At 36.4% G+C, this 23,157-nt stretch overlaps 1 protein-coding gene across 1 annotated transcript in view; it reads right to left on the bottom strand.

Moving 5' to 3' along the window:
* Positions 1–23,157, bottom strand: part of jbug (filamin-type immunoglobulin domains fbug) — a 302,454-nt gene that overhangs the window by 110,208 nt on the left and 169,089 nt on the right. Inside the window, exons 27-30 of the mRNA XM_089246657.1 lie at positions 20,540–20,686; positions 9,558–10,100; positions 9,349–9,432; positions 4,831–4,968 (exon numbers count right to left, since the gene is read on the bottom strand). Of these exons, the coding sequence (XP_089102783.1) occupies positions 4,831–4,968; positions 9,349–9,432; positions 9,558–10,100; positions 20,540–20,686 (912 nt within the window). The remainder of the gene's footprint in view (positions 1–4,830; positions 4,969–9,348; positions 9,433–9,557; positions 10,101–20,539; positions 20,687–23,157) is intronic.

The raw sequence follows: 23,157 nt of genomic DNA, 5'->3' as shown, positions 1-23,157 counted from the left end.
CTGGAGTTATCTTAGACCTAAATCTGTTGGTCCCACTTCCCTGAGAAGTTCAAATAAATATACATTTTCTCCTTCAGAGATGGCTACCGAATTCAATTTAGCTTTCTGCTCGGTTTTCTCAATAGACCCCTCTCCTCCCCAATACTCTTTTTTTGATTCTATCCACAACTCACCCCCTATATCCTTCTCCAAACAAGGTATCCTAAAACTTTTGAAAAAACTGAAACCCCATTCTGTTGGCCCTGACGACATCCCAAATTCTATTCTTAAATTCTGTGCTGATGAAGTCGCCGACTATCTTTTAATCCTGTTCAATGTTTCACTAAATTCTGCTACCCTCCCGAACGACTGGAAAATCAATAAAATTATTCCTATCCACAAAACGGGTTCACTTTCCAATCCCCTTAACTTCAGGCCAATAGCAATCACTTCCTCCTGCTGTAAAATCTTCGAGCATATTGTAGCAAAAGAAATCCGTATCCACTTAGACTCCATCAGCTTCTTTTTCCCCAACCAACACGGCTTTAGACAATCTCTCTCTACTACCTCTCAACTGGCCCTCTTCATCCACGACCTCTCTGAAGCCATTGATAAAAACCTACAAACTGATGTCGTATTCCTAGATTTCTCTAAAGCCTTTGATAAAGTTCCCCATGATAAACTTCTTCTCAAACTCTCCCGCCTTGGCCTTAACGTTCAATTACTTAATTGGGTGGAGGCTTTCCTAAAACACCGTAAACAGTTTGTTCATTTTAATGATCATAACTCATCATCCGCCTCCGTAAAGTCTGGGACCCCTCAAGGATCGGTCCTCTCCCCGTTACTTTTCCTAATTTATATCAATGACCTTCCTCAATCCCTCAACTGCACCACTAGACTTTTTGCTGATGACTGTGTAATTTACCGTATCATTCTCCATCAATCTGATCAAGAACTTCTCCAACATAACCTGGCTTCCATCGCCGACTGGTGTTCCGTATGGCAAATGCCAATGAATATCTCAAAAACGGTTCACATGAAAGTTACCCGTAAACTTCTTCCTCTTGAATACTCCTACTCCATCAATCATTTACCGTTATCCCAAGTTTCACATATCAAATACCTTGGTGTCATTATTTCAGCCGACCTACGTTGGAACAAACACATCGACTACATTTACCAGAAGTGTCTTAACAAACTTTTCTTCCTCCGCCGCAATCTTAAACACTCTACTCGGGATATCAGACTTCTCTGTTACCAAACTTATATATCCCCCGTCCTCTCCTACGCCGCTGAAATCTGGGACCCTTACACCTCCAGTAATATAGACAAACTTGAATCTATTCAAAATAAATCCGCCCGATTTGTTCACGACTGCTGGTCATCTTTCATTTCTGTGTCCGAACTTAAAAATGAACTCCATCTCCTCCCTCTCTCTACTCTTCGTTTCATCTCTCGATTAACATTGCTTTATAAAATTTTCCATGGTCAGTTCAACATGGATACTTCTGGTATCTTAGCCAAACCATCCTACATCTCTAGAAGACTCGACCATTCCCTTAAAATAAAACCTATTTTTGCTTCCACTGACTGCTTTAAATACAGCTTCTTTCCTCATACCATTGGTGAATGGAACAAACTCCCAAGCTCTATTGTTGAATCTCCCTCTATCACTAGTTTTTTATCCAACATCAAACAATATCTTTGTCATTCTCAATCGCATCCTCTTGTATAGGCCCAAGGGCCAACAATATTGTATAAATAAATAAATAAATAAACATCAGCCTTTACTGGGTCCCTGACATGTAAATTTCTAGGGAAATTAACTTGCAGACCAGATAGCCAAAGAGGCAGCGATCCTGAAGTTATCTCTGGATCTGAACTTTTTTATCCTGTTTCAATCTCAACCATAAAAGGAGATGTCAAACAATGGATAGAAAATAAACATTATCACAATGTAACTCAAAATGGTAACAGATACCATACCTTTCGTTCCTAACACTTTTGCAAACCTCTGGGAAATCTCCACAGAATGATACTTCTTCACATCTGCATGATCCACAATTCTTGTTATACCATTTGGTGTCAGAGCAATGGGCAAAATTGCCTAAGCTCTTCTCACATGGGACACCAAAGAATGATGATGATGCCTGTTGTGGCCTTTGTGTTTGTATTTGTAATGTATATAGTCACCCTGTATATCCTAAATCATTGCTAACTAATCTACATTAATAATGCTTTATTAAACACATTTTGTGTTATTACTTAGTGTTAATCAGTTCTTTGCAAAATAGCTTTTTAACAAAACTATTGAAAGTATTTGGGGAAAACATCTTTATACACTGAAGAGCCAAAAAAACTGGTACACCTGCCTAATATCGTGTAGGGCCCCCGCGAGCCCGCAGAAGTGCTGATGAACTCGACATGTGGGATGTCGACGAAGTGGGATGAACTCGACTAATGTCTGAAGTAGTGCTGGAGGTAATTGACACCATGAATCCTGCAGGGCTGTCCATAAATCCGTAGGAGTAAGAGGGGGTGGAGATCTCTTCTGAACAGCACGTTGCAAGGCATCCCAGATATGTTCAATAATGTTCATGTCTGGGGATTTTGGTGGCCAGCAGAAGTGTCTAAAGTCAGAAGAGTGTTCCTGAAGCCACTTTGTAGCAATTTTAGACGTGTGGGGTGTCGCACTGTCCTGCTGAAATTGTCCAAGTCCGTCGGAATGCACAATGGACATGAATGGGTGCAGGTGATCAGACAGGATGCTTACGTACCTGTCACCTGTCAGAGTCATATCTAGACGTATCAGGGATCCCATATCATGCCAACTGCACACGCCCCATACCATCACAGAGCCTCCACCAGCTTGAACAGTCCCCTGTTGACATGTAGGATCCATGAGGTTGTCTCCATACCCATACACGTCCATCAGCTCGAAGCAATTGGAACCGAGACTCGTCAGACCAGGCAACGTGTTTCCAGTCCTCAACAGTCCAATGTCGGTGTTGTTGGGCCCAGGCGAGGCGTAAAGCTTTGTGTCATGCAGTCATCAAGGGTACACGAGTGGGCCTTCGGCTCCGAAAGCCCATATCGATGATGTTTCATTGAATGGTTCGTACGCTGACACTTGTTGATGGCCCAGCATTGAAATCTGCAGCAATATGCGGAAGGGTTGCACGTCTGTCACGTTTAATGATTCTCGTCAGTCGTCGTTGGTCCCGTTCTTGCATGATCTTTTTCGGCCGCAGCGATGTCGTAGATTTAATTTTTTACCGGATTCCCGATATTCACGGTACACTCGTGAAATGGTCGTACGTGAAAATCCAAATTTCATCGCTACCTCGGAGATGCTATGTCCCATCTCTCGTGCGCCGACTATAACACCACGTTCAAACTCACTTAAATCTCGATAACCTGCCATTGTAGCAGCAGTAACCGATCTAACAACTATGCCAGACACTTGTTGTGTTGTATAGGTGTTGCCGACCGCAGCGCCGTACTCTGATTGGGTCCATATCTCTTTATTTGCATACGCATGCCTGTACCAGTTTTTTTGGCTCTTCAGTTTATATTATATGGTTAATAAATATAAGATTGATCCAATTCCCAGCTCTTTTCACAATCATCTCTCATCTTCTCACCCTTTTCACATTCTTCATTTTTTTAAACACATCTTATAGCATCTATATCTTATTCAAATATAAAAATACAGTAAGTATGCTAGTACTGCTTCTTAAAAAAATAATAAAACCAACATTAAAAGAATTTTTTATTGCTTTTTGGACAAGTCAAGGTTTTCGATAATCTGAGGTGGCCTAGGTTCCATCCGGATTATTGAGGCTCTCTACTGTAAGTATCAAATATTCAAAAAACACTATTCATGTTACGGTTTTCTTTATTATTTGTGAAACAGTTTGGTTGTGCTTTAAGATAATTTTAAAATTTATATTTCTTTACTCAGTTATGGCAGCTTATGATAATGAAGATTTTGGCTCATGCCAAAGAACCGTCAATACATTTAAGGTACTTGATTATATGCAAACATTGAGAATAATGCAGTTATAGTTAGTAGCTCACCTAGACTTTTGCGGGCCCCCCAACAAGACTTTCACCGGGGCCCCTTTATGGTGAATTTATAGCGTGAAAAAGCAAAAAAATTGTGAAAATTGTCCAGGACCCCTGGGCTGGAGCCTTGTCAGCCCACCCCTTGTGGGGGCCATGGTACTCACCAAGGAGTTGGTATGCTAGTCCTTCAGTGTGGGACTCCCTATGGCAGCAATCTTTTTTTTTTGTCACATTATCACCATATATGTTATACCTCCATGTTAGGAAAGTTTCTGACAAGGATGAACCAGGTATTGAACTCACAACACCTCTAAACATCCTTTGGTACTGTACGGGAGTATCTTATCGACCTGGGCTACCATGCCCTGAGACCCTTTCTACACATAAAATTGATTTCCAAGTGAATCTATAGTATACAAACATTTCATAAATAAAGTTGATCTCCAGATTTTTGAGTGTCAATCAAGACTAGGGAGTTAGAATATGTATTTACCATATTTTAAATCTAATTCATGTTTGCTGAATGCAAAATAAAAAATTAGGCTTTGTGTACATGTTTAAAGATTTATTTAAGAAGTTTCGTAAAAGAATTTTTGTTATAAATGAGTGACCAAAACTTTACAGTAACAGAAAAGACCTACATAACATTAAAAGAACATTTTCAAAGTCTACAAAGTATGGGAGGTCTATTCAAGCATACATCTATACAGTTTTCTATTTTAAAATTAAAATAATGTTTTTGTGAATTTAAGGGCCAATAAAACTCAATATGCTTGTACAAACCTTGGAATGTGCAGGGTTTTCCAACTACTCCTGGATTCAATTTAGACACTTTTACTTTAGACACATCATAAACATTGCATATCAGCGGACTTCCTGGTAAGGGTGTATCATCAAGAGAAACAAATACTTGATGAGGTCCTGAAAATGATGGATATGAATCAAAAATATTTTTTGAAAACATCATGAGTGTAGTGCAATTTGTAGTATAAGGCAGTATATGTATATGTATACTGATAATTGATATGTATAGTATAATTGAACTGACACTACTCAATAACCATTGTTAGATCAAACTAAACTGAAACATCACCTTTAGTTCAGGACTTTCAACTTCATATCCATTGTACCTATCATTCTTGTGAACTATGAAGTATTCCCTATGCATAACATTATATGCAAATGTAACACCTCTGAAGGATTGGTTATCACAGCCCATGTTAAATTATCTTTTAAGGTTGCAAGTTTGGGACACAACAAAGACAGACCTTAGACTTCAGATATTTCTACAGCTGAAAATCATAGAGTTTGAGCGAGCCCTTCACGAAATTATTGAAATTGGGCATTGGAATCACCTCATGTGTTACAAAAAAACCCTTTAAATTCTCCAAAAATCAGTGTTGGGTTTAGCTTTACCACAGATTTCATCATTAATTAATTCTTTTTTGAGAATTTCACTCCAATGGGATGTTACCTGTTCCATTAACAAACAGAAGTACTGCAAAATGCTGGAGAGTTTTGCCATCCAAAACTTTAACAAAGGCAATGTCGATCAAGCACCTCCACACGCAACTATTTAAGTACAGCACTTAATGGTACAGTTATACCATTATGGAAAGATACGTTAATTATTTCTTTGAAAGTGGTTGTTCCCACACAGATAAAAATATGCCTCGTCTCCCCAAAGAATGTTAAACTTACACTCTGGTGAGAAATGTGAAAATAAATGCTGCAGTGATTGCATTTGAGTTGCTGCAAGCAACTGATTTTGTATGAGTAGAGGCAGATAACTTTCCATACCATAAAATAGCTCATATCGTGAATGCTGTAAAATTCTGCAGACAATTACCTACAATGCTCTTCTGTGTCATCAAATATCCCAATTGTAATCTCTGTAACTGCCTCTTGTAATACAAGTTTAAAATCTCTACCAGACCAATCTGCTAGTGATCTTGTTTCTTAAAGCTTTCAAACCATCAATTGTGATGCATTAACTAAATGCCAACCCTCGTGTAAGTTTTGATTTGTGTCTAAACTCATGAAGGCAGCTTCTGCATTACACTCTTTCTTTCTTTCAAATTGAACACAGACCCTGCTCTATTGTCACCTGGTAATTTAAGCCATTTCCCCAATGATGCTGGACTGTGGCAGACTTTATTAACTAATAATTGAAAAGAAAACACATGCACATATACTGTGACTATATAAAAGCAATACATATATAAACAATATGTGCATATAATACGTGATATGATGGCACCAAATAAGCAAAATAAAAACAAAACAATATATACAAGTTAGTATGAAGGGGTCACATTGCATGTGGGATGCATACTCGTAAGGAGTATGTAAGAGAAGCCAGTATGCAGGATCACAAATGAACATGGGTTCACCTGACCCTTGTAGATCTTCTAGCCATTTGTCATGTGGGTTCTATGTGGTCTGCAATTGTGATCTGATCCCTGACCATCTCCGGATTTGCTTGCAAGTTGCATACAAGGTCAGTGGAGTTCTCCCTTTGCAGTATGCAGCTCTGCCATTGTATGTGCATGGTTTCAGCTATCTGGGAGAAGAGATACAGTATAGTGTAGGAGCAGGCTGTTGCATAGTGGAGAAAGTCTAGAGCATGCACATCTGTTGTTGGAAGTCATCTTGAGTCTGTCAAAGTAAGCAACTAATGGAACATGAATGCTTATGAACATCATAACTTCTCTCCTCTATTTGCAATTCTTCATCTTGATAATTGGTAGAATGACCAGTGTGGATCTTTCAGACACCTAAGGGTCATTTGAGGATGATGTCACTCTCCGCTATCCATACGAAGGTTTTTAACAGGTGACTGATGCAAATATATATTTAGGTAAGATAAAAAATTCTATTGCCCCTGTGGGGAATCGAACCCATGTCCTCTCTCTTGCCAGGAGATGGACCTAGACCATATAGAGCTAGACCCTATGACGGAGGTCTTCAACCTTTCTTCAGTCACGAGCACTGCCTGTACCTGCCATCAAAATAAGAACACCCTTATGGCAAGTTTAACATAACAATGCATGAAATTAGGATGATTTCAATCCTTGAATGCAATTTTTACGAGATGCTTTAATTGGAACGTTTATCAAGTGCTCGTGAGCATGAAATTGGACATGAGCGTCAAGCACTCTGGGCACTTTAGGGAGCTCCATGGTGCTTGTGAGCAATGGGTTGAAAACTTCTGCCCTATGACCTAAGGGTTATTCCAACAAGCTTCTCATCTGCTCAGGAGGTTTCTCAAAAGTCTGTTCTTGGCAGCTGAAGCTTGGAGCAGAAGATCATTGTGTTGATCCTGTTCTAGGTTGCCTCTTTGGTAAGTATATCACCTCTTCGTTCACCACAGGCCAGCATGAGCTTTTACCCAAGCCACTCAGATCTCAATCTATATTCGACTGGTGAATGCAAAATAATTTCATTAGTAACGCTTCCTGAGACAACATACATAACAGAGTAGAACTCGTATCAGAATATCCAACTGAAATTTCACCTTCATTTTATAGACTGAATTAAACTCGGTGCTGTTGTTGCCCACATAGACAAAAATTTGTTTTTCAAGGCTCTTAACAGCATTTTATGCAAATTTTTTGCTATGTATGACCCATATCTGCAATTTTTTTCCCCTCATAGAATTTGTCATCCCGAGCCTTCATTAGTCCCCATGCAAAATTTCATGTCATTCAGGTTGTCAGATGGAGCTGCAGATGACCTATAGTAGTATCACTTTAATTATGGCTACCCTGTATATGGCTAGGAATTACACTCCCATCAAAAAAACCGCACTAAGAAATACTAATCAAATCACTACAAAAATTGGCAGGCAGTTGCATTACATCCAGTCATTCAAATAATTATTTTTGTGAAAGAATTATTCAAATATTCCTGCCACCAGCGGGTGTGAAAGTGTTTCTTCCATTGCTCTTCAAAATGGCCTCAGAGACTGCTTTCGTGAATTGTACTCCTGTTTTCACTTTATAAACTATTCTTGATTGCTGAAGATGCCTCTAAGATGCATTCATGTACCTTTGTGGTTCTTTTTGTTATTTTGGGTCAACATACGTCGGTTGTTCCCTTGTATTATACACACCTGCAGGGATTTGAATGAGATTGCATCATTGGATTTAGTCAAGAAAGGCGGACAAATTGACATTTCACCCTCAACTTTGCCATTCTGGCCAAGCTATTGGGGGATGTTGAGAGCAGTGGATGTGTGAAGGCATGCACAAATGTCAAATAAGCTCTGGTCTCCTTAGGTTGCTCAACAGTGAAGAGGGTTGCTGTATTTCTATGCAAGTCCAAAAGCAGCACCAACAATAACTTCACTGACCACGCAATTGCAGATGCCATATTCATAAGGAACCTTGTGTCTCACCAGACCATTTTCAGGAGGAGAAAAAAATTTGCTCTCCCAGCACCCGTTCAGTTTGTGTCATTTAAATCCCAACATCTTTGACTTGGTTTGCAGTGGCATCGAGAGCAACAAACCTGGACAGCTGTGAATTAGTACTGCATGATCTTCAGCAATGAATTGTGATTCTGTTTGGTAGTCAATGTGTTTGCCAACAGCACCCCATGGTCACTGGATGAATAGTGTTTATTATTTGGAAAGGTATACAGTCCCAACTGCAGGTGTGGTGGTATGGGAAGTCCTTATGACAACCACTCATCTCTAGTTGTGATACAGGGAACTGCAACAGCTGGACAATTTACCCAGGAAATCTTCAACCACATGTTTTACCACTTATAGCAAGGCTTCCAGCAGACATTTTCCGGCATGATAATTCTCACCCAAACCAAATACAGCAAGAGTTTGGCGAAAAATTTTCATTAAGTTGAAACCCTTCCTTGAATAATTTAATCCCTCGACTTATCATTAATTGAACACATGTGGGATCAACCAGGATGATGACTTCATCATCTTGTAAGTGTGCAAGAGGAGAGGCTCAGATGCAACAAGCATGGGTAAATGTGCCTCAGACCAACATATAGAATCTGTATGCATCAACAGTAGGCCTTATCTTTTCTTGTATCTGCACCAGAGGTGGCCCATCAAAGTAATAGTTTTTTCCTGTCAATGTGCTGTTCTCTGCAATAAATTGTTTTGTTTTCATACTGTGATCTGAACGATATGTTTCTTATATTTATATTTACACGTTTTAATATAACTTCACATGCCAAGTTTCATTCAAATTCTTGTCTTTTTTGTGGTGTGTTATTTATTTATTTATCTTTTGTGGGGAGTATATATGAGGCACATTAAAATTTTATGCATACCAACTTCCATAGGATTGAATGAGACATCAAACGTTGTTGAAGAAGATTTGGATATGTTCACTGGAATATTTTTAGTAGTTGGTCCTATAAAATTGATAAAATAATAACTTAATGTGTGACAATAAATACTGACGGAAAGTAAAATAAAAAAAATTTTGTAATATGCAATAATTAAAAAATATTTACATATATATATTAACAATCCTTACCTGTTACATCAACTTTACAGATATTGTTTTCAGATCCTCTGGTGTCAATTGTGAAATGGGCACCTCTTGATAAAGATGTCATTCTCAAAGATGAACCAGTTACTAATGACTGAGTGCTGTCAATTACTTTCACATAAAATGGACTGCCAGGTACTGGTTCACCATTAAATTTTACACTCAAAGTGTGAATTTGTGCTTCAGTAGGTTTGAAATTAACACGAAATCTTGCATTCCCTTCAGACTGTACATAATTAGGCACATTTCTTCCACTGACAGATACAATGATTTCCAAATTGCCGGCACCAGCTTGACTGGCATCTATGCTAAAATATACAGGTTTTCCCACAATTCCCGATGTTATGTCAGTTACTTTCACATGCCCAGCATCATAAACCTTAACTAAGAATGGGCTTCCATTCACGGGTTGCCCATCAAAACGTACATCAATTGCATGATCACCAACATCAGTAGGTGTATATTCCACTTCATAACCATTATGATAATTTCCTGTAATATAGCTCTTAAGATGTTGCTGATTTGGTCCTGCAAAGAATTTTATTGAAATCAGTGTTATTATTAGATAACAAAAAATGTCAATTATAATACAAAAGTGACATTTTATCAATGATACAACAATACAATCACTACGGGTTCAATTTTTTGCAAGAGCACATTTACAGTATTGAAAATTTATGAAGTTTGTGAGCAATTTGAGAACACATAAAAAATTACAGAGGGGTTTTATCACTTTGTAAGAAATCATAACTCAAATTTCATTATGGTCAATGGAGTCAAAAGATTTGAATTTCCTTGTTAATTTTGAATTGTCTCTCTACTCAATAAACATTTTTTCCCCAAAAAGTATAAAAATTAGTAGGGCTAGGATTTCTATGATTTTGCATACTTTTCAATTTTTACAAGACAGAACATTTTTTCATAATTTTTTGGTCATTTTAAGGCATATTTTCATATTTTTCTAGCATTATATTTATATTGCAGCATTTCTAAAAAGAATGTAACTTTTTTCCTAGCCATTTCCCTAATAAAAGACTTCTACAACATTGAGATTTAAGAGCAGGAGATTATCTTGGTTGTCAGAACATTTTGTACATTCATCCTTGTAACATTATCGATTTCTTCACATCCTTTCTTCGAACTGGATACAAAAAACAAGTCTTCGGGAATATACCTGTTTCTAGTCTTGTTCTCAAGGTTGTTTAGTGGTCCCTTTCCACTGACCTTTAACCCTTAGTAATACTATGGCTGTAAATTGATTCAACATCCAATTGATTCTGGACAGGTCCCATTAGATAACAAAAAAAAAGGTCTTAATGCCTTAATATTTCTTCACTGATTTTTTGGTCAAGCACCTTCATATATGAGCAGATGCACAGGATCTAGGAGCAGTGGTAGAGAGGAGGGGAATTGTAGAGAGGGTGTATAGTGAATGAGGGGACAATTGTCCACCTTTTTCTGTACCAATAATACAGTTTTTTTTTGCAAACAGGGCCAATGCACCATAGCCCTAACCACACATGATCTCATGCCCGATTGGGGGGGGGGGTGCCCTGTGGTAAGTCCCCAGATCTCCTTCTTGTTGAGTACACCTGTATTATCACTCACTGATTATGTGGTATACAAGTGATAGTTGGTAAACTGAAGAATTTCAATCTGAGCAACAACTAATTTTTTTAAATAGTATTAATTGCATTAATACTTCTCATTCTCATATAATAATAATAATAATTTATTGAGAGAGAGGAAAAAAATGAGAAAGAAAAATACAATATATATACATGCAATATTCTACTCAAGGGATTGCTTGATCCATCCAGAGTATACAAACAAATATTTCTGTGGTGGCAAACACTTTCATATAATAGCAAGTACAAACAAGATATACAAACAGACACAAATGTTACAGAGGCCTTGGTGTGACAACTCTGTATACTGGGGGCTAAGAAGTACCTTCCTATTGTAGTAAAAGATTAAATAATTTATAAAAGCAAAATAATTTGCTAAAATTAATGTTCGTGGAAATAGAAAAAAGAAATTTTGTCTTTTTCTTTTTTATATGACATATTTTTAGTTTTTTTAGAACATAAATACATTTTATATAGCATTATTAACCATTTTATATAGCATTATTAACCATTTTATATAGCATTATTAACCATTTTATATAGCATTATTAACCATTTTATATAGCATTATTAACCATTTTATATAGCATTATTAACCATTTTATATAGCATTATTAACCATTTTATATAGCATTATTAACCATTTTTTTACAGCATTTTCAACCATTTTTTATATAGCATTTTCAAAAACTGAATTTCATACTGGTATCAATAATTTGTTTATTTTAGCATTTTCCAATCTCTTTAGGTTTGCACAAAAACCTCGGGAATTTCAAACATTCCACAGTACTTCTGCTGTATCTTGAGGCACTTGTTTTGATATCACACTAAATTACTCTGACATACTGGTAGGGAATCACAGCTCTGTAACTAAGTTTGATATAATTCTATTCCCAAACTATTTTGTAGCACTCTTGACTATGTAAGGTCTATGCCTAATTTAAGGTCTATGTAAGGCACTATTCCTAAAGTCCTTTTTGAGCATCTTATGCACAGCAAACCATTCAAGAACCCTTAGTCTGGAAGATATATGGTCACAAACAAGAGTCCTTCATTGACTGAAACCAACATTTTTCAAACTTTTTGCACTTCCACATAGAGACTTATTTATGGGGAGGGGAAGCAGGCTCATGGTGGCAAATTTGGAACATTGGTGGTCAATAACATTAGACTAGAATATAACTATGTAGCCCACAGGTGACAAAACTGTATATTCACCTGTGCTTGCAGAAAATGTACATTGGTTGAACAACTAAAGATATGATTACAGTATCATTAACAAGAAGTTAAATTATACTCACTCTCCACATAGCAACAGTAGTGGGTTACATTGTTTTTTAGGGAAAGGAAAAAAAAATAGAAGGCAATAAAAAATTGTTTCACAGTATTCCCCGCATTAACCAGCATGCCACACAACTTGCCGCACAAAAATTCAAAACCACCAGCTTTTTTTGTTTGAGTTTGGTCCATTCCCTGCATGCCGGGAAAAGCGAGGTTTGATTAGGATCACAGATACCAACTGATCAGACCGATCAGTTCATATTCAATACTGACTAAATAAGCAAATCAGAATAAAACAATACTTTTTCACAGTAGCAAATGTTTTTCGCCCAGGAATTCAATAACAATAATGAAAATTGAGCATTTACGTTATTGCTCTAACTCAGGGCTGTAAAAATTGACAAAAAAAATTTAAGAGCCAGAAAATTCTTTTAGGCATTAGGTACAGACATAGATCATGGGGGGAAGTCCTCACCTATCCCTACTAAAAAAATATGTGAAAAAAGTTCTGTACCATAAACTACAGGATGTATGTCTACAGCATGGCCTTTACTCCCTTCCCTCCCAGATCCATGCCTGGAAAATTTTGATATAAAATTCATTTGCACTGTAACATTAACTAGCTAATTCCATAAGTGAGGATATAATTTCCAAGTGAGGACTATGCCATACAGATGTAGGAAGTATTCTAAATGACAATAGTATACTTTTGGGAAGTAGTGAAATGTATTAAAAAATGTTAGAGCAGAAAAAATATTAAATTTCTGTGGCACCCAGAGAAGACGGTGTTACATTTTGAATCAAAGTCAGCTGAAAGATTTACAGCAGAAGGCATTTGCTCTATTGAAAACTTCTCAGAATAATTTAGTAGCAGGCGATGCTGCATCAAACAGGCCATTCTTGGATGTATGAGTAATTTTTTTTCATGTCCTGGCAACAAAGAATGGGAAGGATGGAGGGAGACCTATAGATAAAGATAGTCCTCGCTGACTTTGAATGCATTTCAAGACAAGAGCTAAAGATGACAAGCAACAAGAAGATTCTGAACATGAAGAGGAGGACAATGACAAAGACGGCGGTTCGGATTCAGATTACGAATCTATGTTACCGAAGCAAAAGGCCAGAGGCCAGCAGATAAAAAGAAAGATAAAGAAATGGTAATGAAGAGGATGAAGTTTTGCCATCCAAGAAATTCAGTGATGGTTGCCAAACTAAGAAGTCAAAGAAGATAAGTCTGAGATCAATAACGGTGCCAAAGATGACGAGAAGGAAGAGAATGAGCCAAAGGCCAACAAGTCCAGCAGCAGCAAAGCAGTTGCAGGCAAGAAGGATGTAACATATCATTGTTATTTTTCCTTTCATCATGCTTTGGCAAGGATGAATGTTATGATATAAAAGTGAAGTTTTTATAATGGCTGGTTATTCAAAACACATGACAGTTTGTAGTTGACCTCTAAGCAACTTGTTTGGCAGAATGGCTCCCGTAAATAAAACTGTGATGTTGAAGGACATGCATTTCCTTGTGTAAAGAGTGTCTTTCACTTATAACCAATGTATCCAGTACACCCATCACATTGTATTGCAACATAATCTGCCTCTTTTCATTTTTCTAAGCCATTTATCTCTAAAGAGCTGAGGGAAACTAGTTTTTTTTTGGTGTACTTGTTCAAACTCATTCACAGAAATAAACATTAATTCCCCATGTTGCGTTGTTATTGTTCCAAAAAATTCGAATTTCTTACAATAATCACATGTGAAAATTTTAGATGCTAGCACAAATTTTTTAGTCGCCATGGTGACCTAGCGACTGGGATTTATCCAGCACTGCTCTAACTTAATTATCCTCAACCAAATACAAGACAGAGATACTGTATTTTGCACATTTTTCTGCATGTTCAGAGGTTGAAGAAATTTCTTGTCACTTTTGTATTACAACATCATGTTTTGTAGTTCATTTTTTTTTACTCTTATTCCCATTTTGCACATATGGTCAAGAAATTTAAGTATCTCCATTAAACTCATCTAATCTGCATGAAGGAATAGTTATGCTTAATATCCAATACTTCTGATAAATTATGATTTGTAGCAGCAAAGTTTGAACCATCTTAACATAGTTTATAAAACTGAAAGAATCCTGAAATGCAGAGAACAGACAAGGTTTAAATCAGCCAACTCAATCGATTCTTAAAGTCCATGTAGAATCTGTGACTCAAAGTTCCCCAGCATGCCAAAAATAGATATTTCAGGTATATTGGTCTCCCTCACTGTTTTCCGGCTAATGTGGGGAATTCATTATATATTTCTGTAATATATTCTGAATACTTACCCAAATCCTTAATTGATGCGGTAGATAAAGAAATAAATATTTTGTAAAATGAAATTATATTTATGTAAATGCTATTAAAAAAACAAATACAAAACAATAATAGATAAAACTGAAAGAAAACATAATCACCCAATGTGTAAAATATTTGCAAAAAGCAAGGATATTCAATCCTTTTCAAGTGACAAGCACCAATTATGCCCAGTATCAGAAGATCACCCATATAGTATTTCTGACATATGTAGGGACTCTGAACGTTTCAGGATGAAAAAATTAACAGTATAGTAGGTTTCATCTTCTTTCAAGTATTCTTTGTGGTGTTTTTAGCACAGATATTTTTATCAGCAAAAACCAAGAATTAAAGCATTGAGCACGTTCTTCTTTACCCTAGCCTATAAACAGTTTATGTATTAGCAGCATCTTCCACAGCAGAAAAATACTTGACTTTCACAATGGTGTGTTAATGGATGTGTCAACCGTGCCTGGGTCCAGTGTGAAACAGCCCTTAAAATCATCTCGTTCATAAATTCTGTGGTGTTTGGTCAGAACATGATGTCTCCAAAATATGGCTTTTTTGATCTAAAAGTAGGTCTTGCTAATTATAACTAATTAAAAGTAAGATAAATGCACAAATATGTGAGTACGGCTAATGTATGATAGTTTCATTTGTATTTGTGTGTATGCTTTATTTTTGATTTTTAAATGACAATGAAAATGCTTATATTTCAAAAATGTGATTTTGGAGTTATCATGTTCTGACCAAACACCACAGAATTATGATATCATTACTTCTGGGTTTTCATTAAATCTGAAATAATTTTTCTCATTTATTCTGGATGTTCAATAATTCTAGATTTTTAATAATTCTGCATTTATTTTTCACTAATTCTGCATTTATTTTTCACTAATTCTGAATTTATATTTTTCATTAATTTTAAAACTCTATTTTTCCTGAACTTTCATTAATTCTGGAAATTATTTCCTTCATTCATTCTGGGTGTTCATTAATTTTGAATTTTCACTAAATTTTGAAATTATTTATTTTGAAATGAATTGTTTTATTTATTCTGAAATCCCTTCTTTCACTTGATTATTCACTCAACAAAATAATGCAACTGTGTCATGAACTGAATATATTTGCTCACAAAAACATCAGATTTACTATCAATAAACTCTATTTCTCTCTTTATGAGAAATTTTATGCAGAAATTTTATGCAACATTAATAAATACACTAAGTGAAATTCTTTTCTAAAAAAACAGACTTAAATGTTTTTAGCACACACAGTGAGATTTTTAGCATCATACCAAACAGTTCAGCCATTCTAGGAGTTTATCTTTTTTGTCTTCATTTTTGAGACAGAGAAATGAGCTCAGCACATCATCCACAGAACCTTTTATTTTACATTATGACCGACAAATCCAATTGGGTTGTGTGCACAGTGTAAAATAAAAAAAAATTTCAGTTTTTGTAAATTCAGTTCTTGCTGTAAATTCTCCTTCATACAAATGCCAAGCTGTTCACTTTAGCAACCAGTTTGATTTATTCTTTTTTCCCCTAGTGTTTCTTACTGTTTTATAAAATTTATCTTTGAAAATTTTGGTCATTATCCAGGATAAATTGTAAATGATTTTCCACAGAAACCTATAGAAGTCATGCTTTGGCTCATGAAGATTTTGGCTAACAAGTGTAATTCGGAAACAGATTGTCTTCATTAGCCGAGGTATTATTGCACATGATAAATAATAAAGAAAACTTAATGGTTTCAAGCTGAAATCGCAACATAGGGTACACCAAAAGTTTATCAAAACTTTAAAAATTATTTTAAAAAGAACAAATGATAATAAAATATTGCTGTTTGCATGAATGGGATAAAAGGAGGATCCCTTTAAGAACTAAATTATTTAAATAGATCCATGGAAGCACAGTTGTCCCATTATTGTCTTCCTGTTCACTGTTTTGAAAAGCCTGATTTGCATAAATCTGCTTCATGTTTTACATGACAGTGCCACCCACTTGCAACTTTTGGAAATTATTTTCTTCCATTATGAAAAAAAAATCAGATTTTTTGCTGTTCCCATTGAGGACTTGGTTTCCCCTTTTCATCAATTATGAATGAGAATTTAACAAAAACTTTAATAAACATCCACCGAAGACATACATAACAATAACAGCTGAGCTGACATTCGAATGCCACACTGTTGACATTACGTGACTCATTACACCAATAATAATACCAATAAATTAATAACATCTTCCTTCCTTTATAGAAAACAATAAGTTGCTTATAATTTGTGAGAGTAAGTTAGCATTTATGGTTACTTCACCAGGAAACCCAACCTTGTGACTGTGTAAGATCTATTATCCTGGGTTGTTTGTGATGATGGGCATGCTATCAGTTTCTACAGTGTTGGAACCTGGCACTGGGGTGATACCTCATCCTTGGTTGTCAGCAATGTAGGATCACTTCATTCTGGCTTATACACAGACTCTTGCATCTTATGTAGGGATGTCATAGTGTCTTGGTGGTGACAGGCTGGCTGTGAAGTTGATTGCTTGCTTTTCAATATTTCTTGCTGGACACACGGTTTAATGAATTGCCTGCTTTTTCTCAACGTGGAGCCCTCATTTGTACAGATCTCATATGTGCACAGGCTGATCTGTTTTGTTAAGCTGCTTCCCAAATCGGTCTCCTGTGCAGAGGGTTCTGGTGCCACACTGAAGCTCCAGGATGCAATGGCACAAGATCTTGCGATGCTGTTATGTCGCTGAACCATCTCATTCTGCCATTCTAGCAACTTTTCATGAACTTCAGGAACCTGCAGTAAAGTGAATTTTGCCACAGAGAGCAGTAGGCCTACAACGATAAATTATTCAATCATTACACTTCAATCATAGTTAAAAAAACTGGTGGCAGATGGCAGCACTACACATAACAAGCATTACACAGAAACAAACTTCACGTCAGGTTTCACTACACGTACATGCCCATTCTTGCATTTACAAATTCGTTAGAGGTTCGGCAGAGGAATATGGACAAGGTGCATATGTGGTTTAATAGTAGTAGAGTGAATTGTAGATGCTGGCTACTGGTCAACAGACTCGTCTGTGTTACTTCCGGCACAACTCAATCGGTAGTAACTTGCCTATGGTGATAGACAGGAGTTGTGCTCGGTTTGAATGAATGAATGAAACACATACCAATTGACCATCTGGCATGTTACATTGAGCTAATAAGCCCAGGTATGGGTCCTCTCCTGAGCGAGCACACTTTTTGAAGATGGATTTCGCAATTTTAACAGCAGATTCCACCACCTGACCATTGGTGGAGCCGCTGTTCCTCGGGCTGAACATGTGATGACAGAAGAACCAGCCATTTGCAAAGTCTAGGAACCATTTGTTCTTGAATTGTAAACGACCATCTGTGATAAGTATGCAAGGAATTCCCATGCCAAACAAAATGATATTTCAATTTGTGGATAACAGTGATAGCTAGAATATTTTACAAGAAGTATAATTTTATGAATATGCTGAAGTAATCCCCACCAGGACCAAGTAATTTTGTTCTTTTAGCTGAAAAATATCAGTACCCGGTTTAAGGCGTGAGCCACAATGAATGAATGAATGCCAAAACTTTGCCACTAGGCTTATCCTATTGCTGAGATCTCTTCTAGCCCAGCTTCATGGCAGAGTCCGGAACACTTTATTTTGAGTCAGCCATGGACCACAAGAAATATCATGGGCTATCATCATCTGAGTTGGCCAGGCTGGTGCAAAGGCAGCTCATGTGCAACATGACATGATATATACTACCGAATATCTCCCGACATGTTCTGCTAGAAGACAACTTCTCTTGCTCATTTGAGACATGCATTTGTGTGCTGATGCTCAGCATGCATTTTTTTTTCTTCATTTCAGCTCAAAGTGTTGTTGGCAGTACAATATGTTCTCCTCTAACAACAATGCCATTAGAAATACCTAATTAATCTCGATATGGGAAATATGCCACAGCCATGGCACTGATATTCATGTTAGTCTTTGGCCAACCTTCCAATATAAGGCATTTAACTTCCTTATTAAGAAGACACCAACAAATAAGGCAAATACACGAAAATACAAAAATCCTAATGCATTTCGACACCAATGGTTGTCTTCAGAGGAAAAATATTTAACCACTAGTCACGCTGACCGAGTTTCCTACTTGGGTTGAATACCAAATCTTAACGTTCGGTTGGATGATCGCCTTACTTGTATCTGGCCCCTCGTTTTAGACATGCACACTGTCTCAAAATGATTAGCTCTATTGCAGTTTTTGCAATAATAAGATTCCTTTCTTATCAGATGCTCAAGTCATTACTTGTATTCATAGTTTTTATGACCTTGTAAAACTCTGATGGGTTTTTGACTGCATGTACCTCAGCCTCCAAAACAGAATGTTTTGCATTGTTCTGCAACGAGCCCTCGGCTGACTGGAAATGTTCTACAGTTCCCATAATATATAGTTTTCCACATTTTTCGTAAAATCTTCCAGATCGTTCTGCAGTAGCACTGATTGTTCTGTGACATATGTCGCAGATTTCGGCATATTCTACTTTGGGGACCTCAGCAAGTAAACACAGGACTGCACTCTCATGTGTGGTTTTGCCTCCTGTCCTACAAACATCAATGCATTTCTCAAGCAATAGAGACCTGTGCTTAATGAGCTCTGCATAAGTATTCAAATCTCAGATTACAACATTGATTCTCTCTAAGCAGCAAATTCTTACATTTTTTGCAGTAACTGCACACTTTAATCTGGCTTCTGAGAGCTACCAAGAATTTATAAAATGACTCACCTTTGTTTTAACTTCTTTTATTGAAGATGGCCCTCTTGTAGGTATCTTTTGTCTGGCAGATTGCAAAAGATTTGAACTTCTCTAAAATCACAGACACCTTTCGATCATCTTCTATGGACACGACCACTATAGAGTTGCATGGTATCATTATCTAAGCACGAGAAAAAGCACTATTTGATACACTTCTGGCGGGTCATCCAGTTGACAGAGGGTGAGGTAGTTGCTTCACTTTCGACGAAATAACTTCCAATTCACTACAGGTTCTTCTTCGAATGCGAGGCTTGGTAACTGCAAACCATGGGCAGGCAGTGGCTGTCAGCTAATCAGTTCACGCTGTGATACTTTGTTCATGCTGAAGCAATTCAGCTTCTTTCCTACTTGAAGATGAAGTTACAACACCACTGCCACCATGTTTAGTGATACAATACTACATCAATTACAAACAAGAATCTAACCAAAACTTTAATAAACATCCAGCAATGACATACATGACAATAACAGCAGAGCCAACATGTGAATGTCACACTGTTGCCATTCCGTGACTTATTATAATAATAATATCAATAAATTAATAACATCTTCAACACTCATAACAATGGTATGACAGAGCATATACAAGTGGATTTTCTATATTCAATAAGGGTCCTGTGTGTGTGTGAGAGAGAGCGAGAGAGAGAGAGTGTATTGAGGTATAGAAAATGATTGTGCATTGTCTAACTCTATTTTGGTCTTGCCTTGCAAAATATATTCACCTAAGATAAGCCGCAAAGTATTAAATTTCATTTAAAAACTTTTTTATGCATTTCTCAAGGTAATGTAATCATTGTAAAATCAAAAGCAATACAGAAGTGATTTACAGAAGCATGAAAATGAAATTTAGAAAACTATTGATTGATTTACCAATGATAGTACAGTGCACTTCACCAATGTCTATTCCACCACAATCAATCATGAATGATGCCAATTTATTCACAGCTACTCGCTCAATGCCATCTCCTCTAACCCTAACTTTAGCAGTATCTGTCACATGACATTCAAATGGACTTCCTGAGCACATAAATAAAAAAATTATGTGAGATAAATTAGGAAAACCCTAAGAATCTTATGCTGAAAAATTTCAATAAGAAACATTCATAAGGAGTAAATGTAACTTGCTGAAAAATACCTAATTTAAAATACATCAAATTTTATTTTGATTGAAAAACATTTTTTTCTTCAAAGTTATATTGTCTTAAGTCAATATTTAATGTGTTAAAAATACCTTTAATTCCACAAATTTCTTAGTTATTGGAGAAACAGAAAATAAATATGAAATTGACTAAACCTCTAAGCAGTAAATAATTAAGATGTTGGTGAAATATTTATCTACAGTACCTGTTCTCCCCCTTTTTTAATATCCAGTATATAATTTCTATGGCAGAGCGCTGTTTGACTCGAGGAGCCCTTTTCTGTACACAATTTTTATGGGAGAACTTTGTAGGCCTATTTTATTTATTTATCTATCAAATTTACTGAGTTGTATTTTCCTCAAGTCGCCGCGGAACCCTGAGAGGTGCACATGGAGTCCTTGGGACTCCATGCAGCACCAGTCGAGAATCCCTGATCTACAGTTATGCAAAGCTGACATTAATAAAAAAACCCTTCAGCCAGCTACTAACAATCATGCACTAAAATCATTATCTGAATACGCTTATTGGGAATCAGTAGGCTTCCCCTAATATAAAATTAAGTCTTCATTATTTGGAGTATATCTTGACTAGAGTAAAATTTTTAATCTTGTCAAAGAGAAGAGATTGAATACTTTCAAATAATATGTTAAGATAAAATGTTAATCTATAATAGAAATTCACCTAAAAACTAAACACACCTATATTTTTCCCTTAGTTACAGTCAGACTTGCTTATAATAAAGTCAGAAAAAACTGAATTAATTCATTATATACAATTCAGCCACCTTGTTGGCTATTTTGTCTGTTGTGGTCTCTGTATTTGTAATTTTTTTTTTGTCTACCAGTTTGAAAAATGATTCTTTTCATTAAAATGAAGCATAGTTTTTTACAAGCACAAACTTTTTTTTTTTCAATAATCTAAGCAATTTAAAAATAGAGATTGAATATATTTTAAAAGTGCTAAAAATTTGAGTACGATCTTTCGTAATTGAATATGTGAACTAAAATGTGTAAACCATTGTTAGTTTTTTTCTTCATATGATTTGGACATTAAATGCTTTGCACATTGCAATCATTTTTGCCCAATGAACATACAAAATGTAATGTCTTTTCTTTTAGCAAGGACCCAGTGGCTGGGCCTGTTTCTCATATGGGCAAACAGGGCCCCTCAAAAAACAATATATAATATATAAGAGGCAGCCGAGAATTCATGTATAGTACCGCGGGACAGCTCACACCAAGAAGTCAAGCAAATTAATTTTTTTTCAGAAACAAATTTTGTTTCATAAATTTCATTTTAATATTTTGTAAAAAAAAAAACTGTTTCATTAATATGGTCTATTGAGGTTAAAAATAAGAAAATTTAAAAAATAATAACAATAGTGTGATAAAATAGTGAGAATATTCACTGAAACACCCTGTATGTAAGAAATCTTGCTTTTATGTCCAAACACGCACAAAAAAAAGTCAGGCATCAGGCAAGGATCCTTTGGTCGTCTTAATTTTTTTTGGGTGATTCTGCCCTCCATGTTTTGTTTGCCATAAATGGAAAGTATCAGTGATTCTTCAAATCTCATGGATCTCTTGTAATCTGGCTAAGTACTGTCTAGAAAGGATTTTTGTTCTGAGTCTCTCAAACAGGGCCACTATATCCCTAAAGCTGTCATGGTCTGGGTCCAGACTGATCCAAGGAGGCCTTATTAGGACTTCCAAACCAAGCTTGCCCTGAAGCCGGTATGGTTGACATCCAGTCCCACCATCAAACAGTAAATGTTTAAATGATGTTGAGTAATTTTATTTGATAACGATGTGTAAAACCTGTCATGATGATAATGAGAAATAATATGTGATCTCCCCATGGGCTTTTCATGGACTGACTCATGGTCATTCAATGTGTTTGAGTCTATCAATTAATTTCTTTTCACAGCAGTCCCTTTCACACGAACCTGGATGCCGATGGTTATGGCCATCTCTAGTGGAAACTCTCTCTTCCATTAGAAAACACCACTCCCCTTTTGGCAGAGGTGTTAATCCAATATTAAGAGCATTCACAACATAATTTTTTTCTCTCAAGGTTTCTAAGTGGTGCCCCCTAGATGATTTTTTTTCCTTCCAGAAAATTTCCTTTTAAAGTAATTTTCCCACTGGATGACCAACCCATCAGGGCATTCATATTTGCCAAGGGCCCAAACTTGTAAGGAACAGGCCTTGCCCGGTGGAACATATTTTCTTCTCACTTTTTTTTGAACCATTTAAAAAGAGTTGCTTCTCTATCAGTATGAGCTCCTTCTCTGAATCTCTTCTTACAGATGTTCAGATCACCATTGGATTCTTTTTTTCTCTTTTTTGA

This window comes from Pholcus phalangioides, unplaced genomic scaffold (assembly GCF_987345545.1).
Source record: "Pholcus phalangioides strain wild (caught in Gottingen) unplaced genomic scaffold, Ppha-v1.0 ptg000017l_1, whole genome shotgun sequence".
NCBI classification, from domain to species: domain Eukaryota; kingdom Metazoa; phylum Arthropoda; class Arachnida; order Araneae; family Pholcidae; genus Pholcus; species Pholcus phalangioides.
Note: the sequence above shows the minus strand (reverse complement) of the source record. Positions and strands in the feature narration are given on the sequence as shown.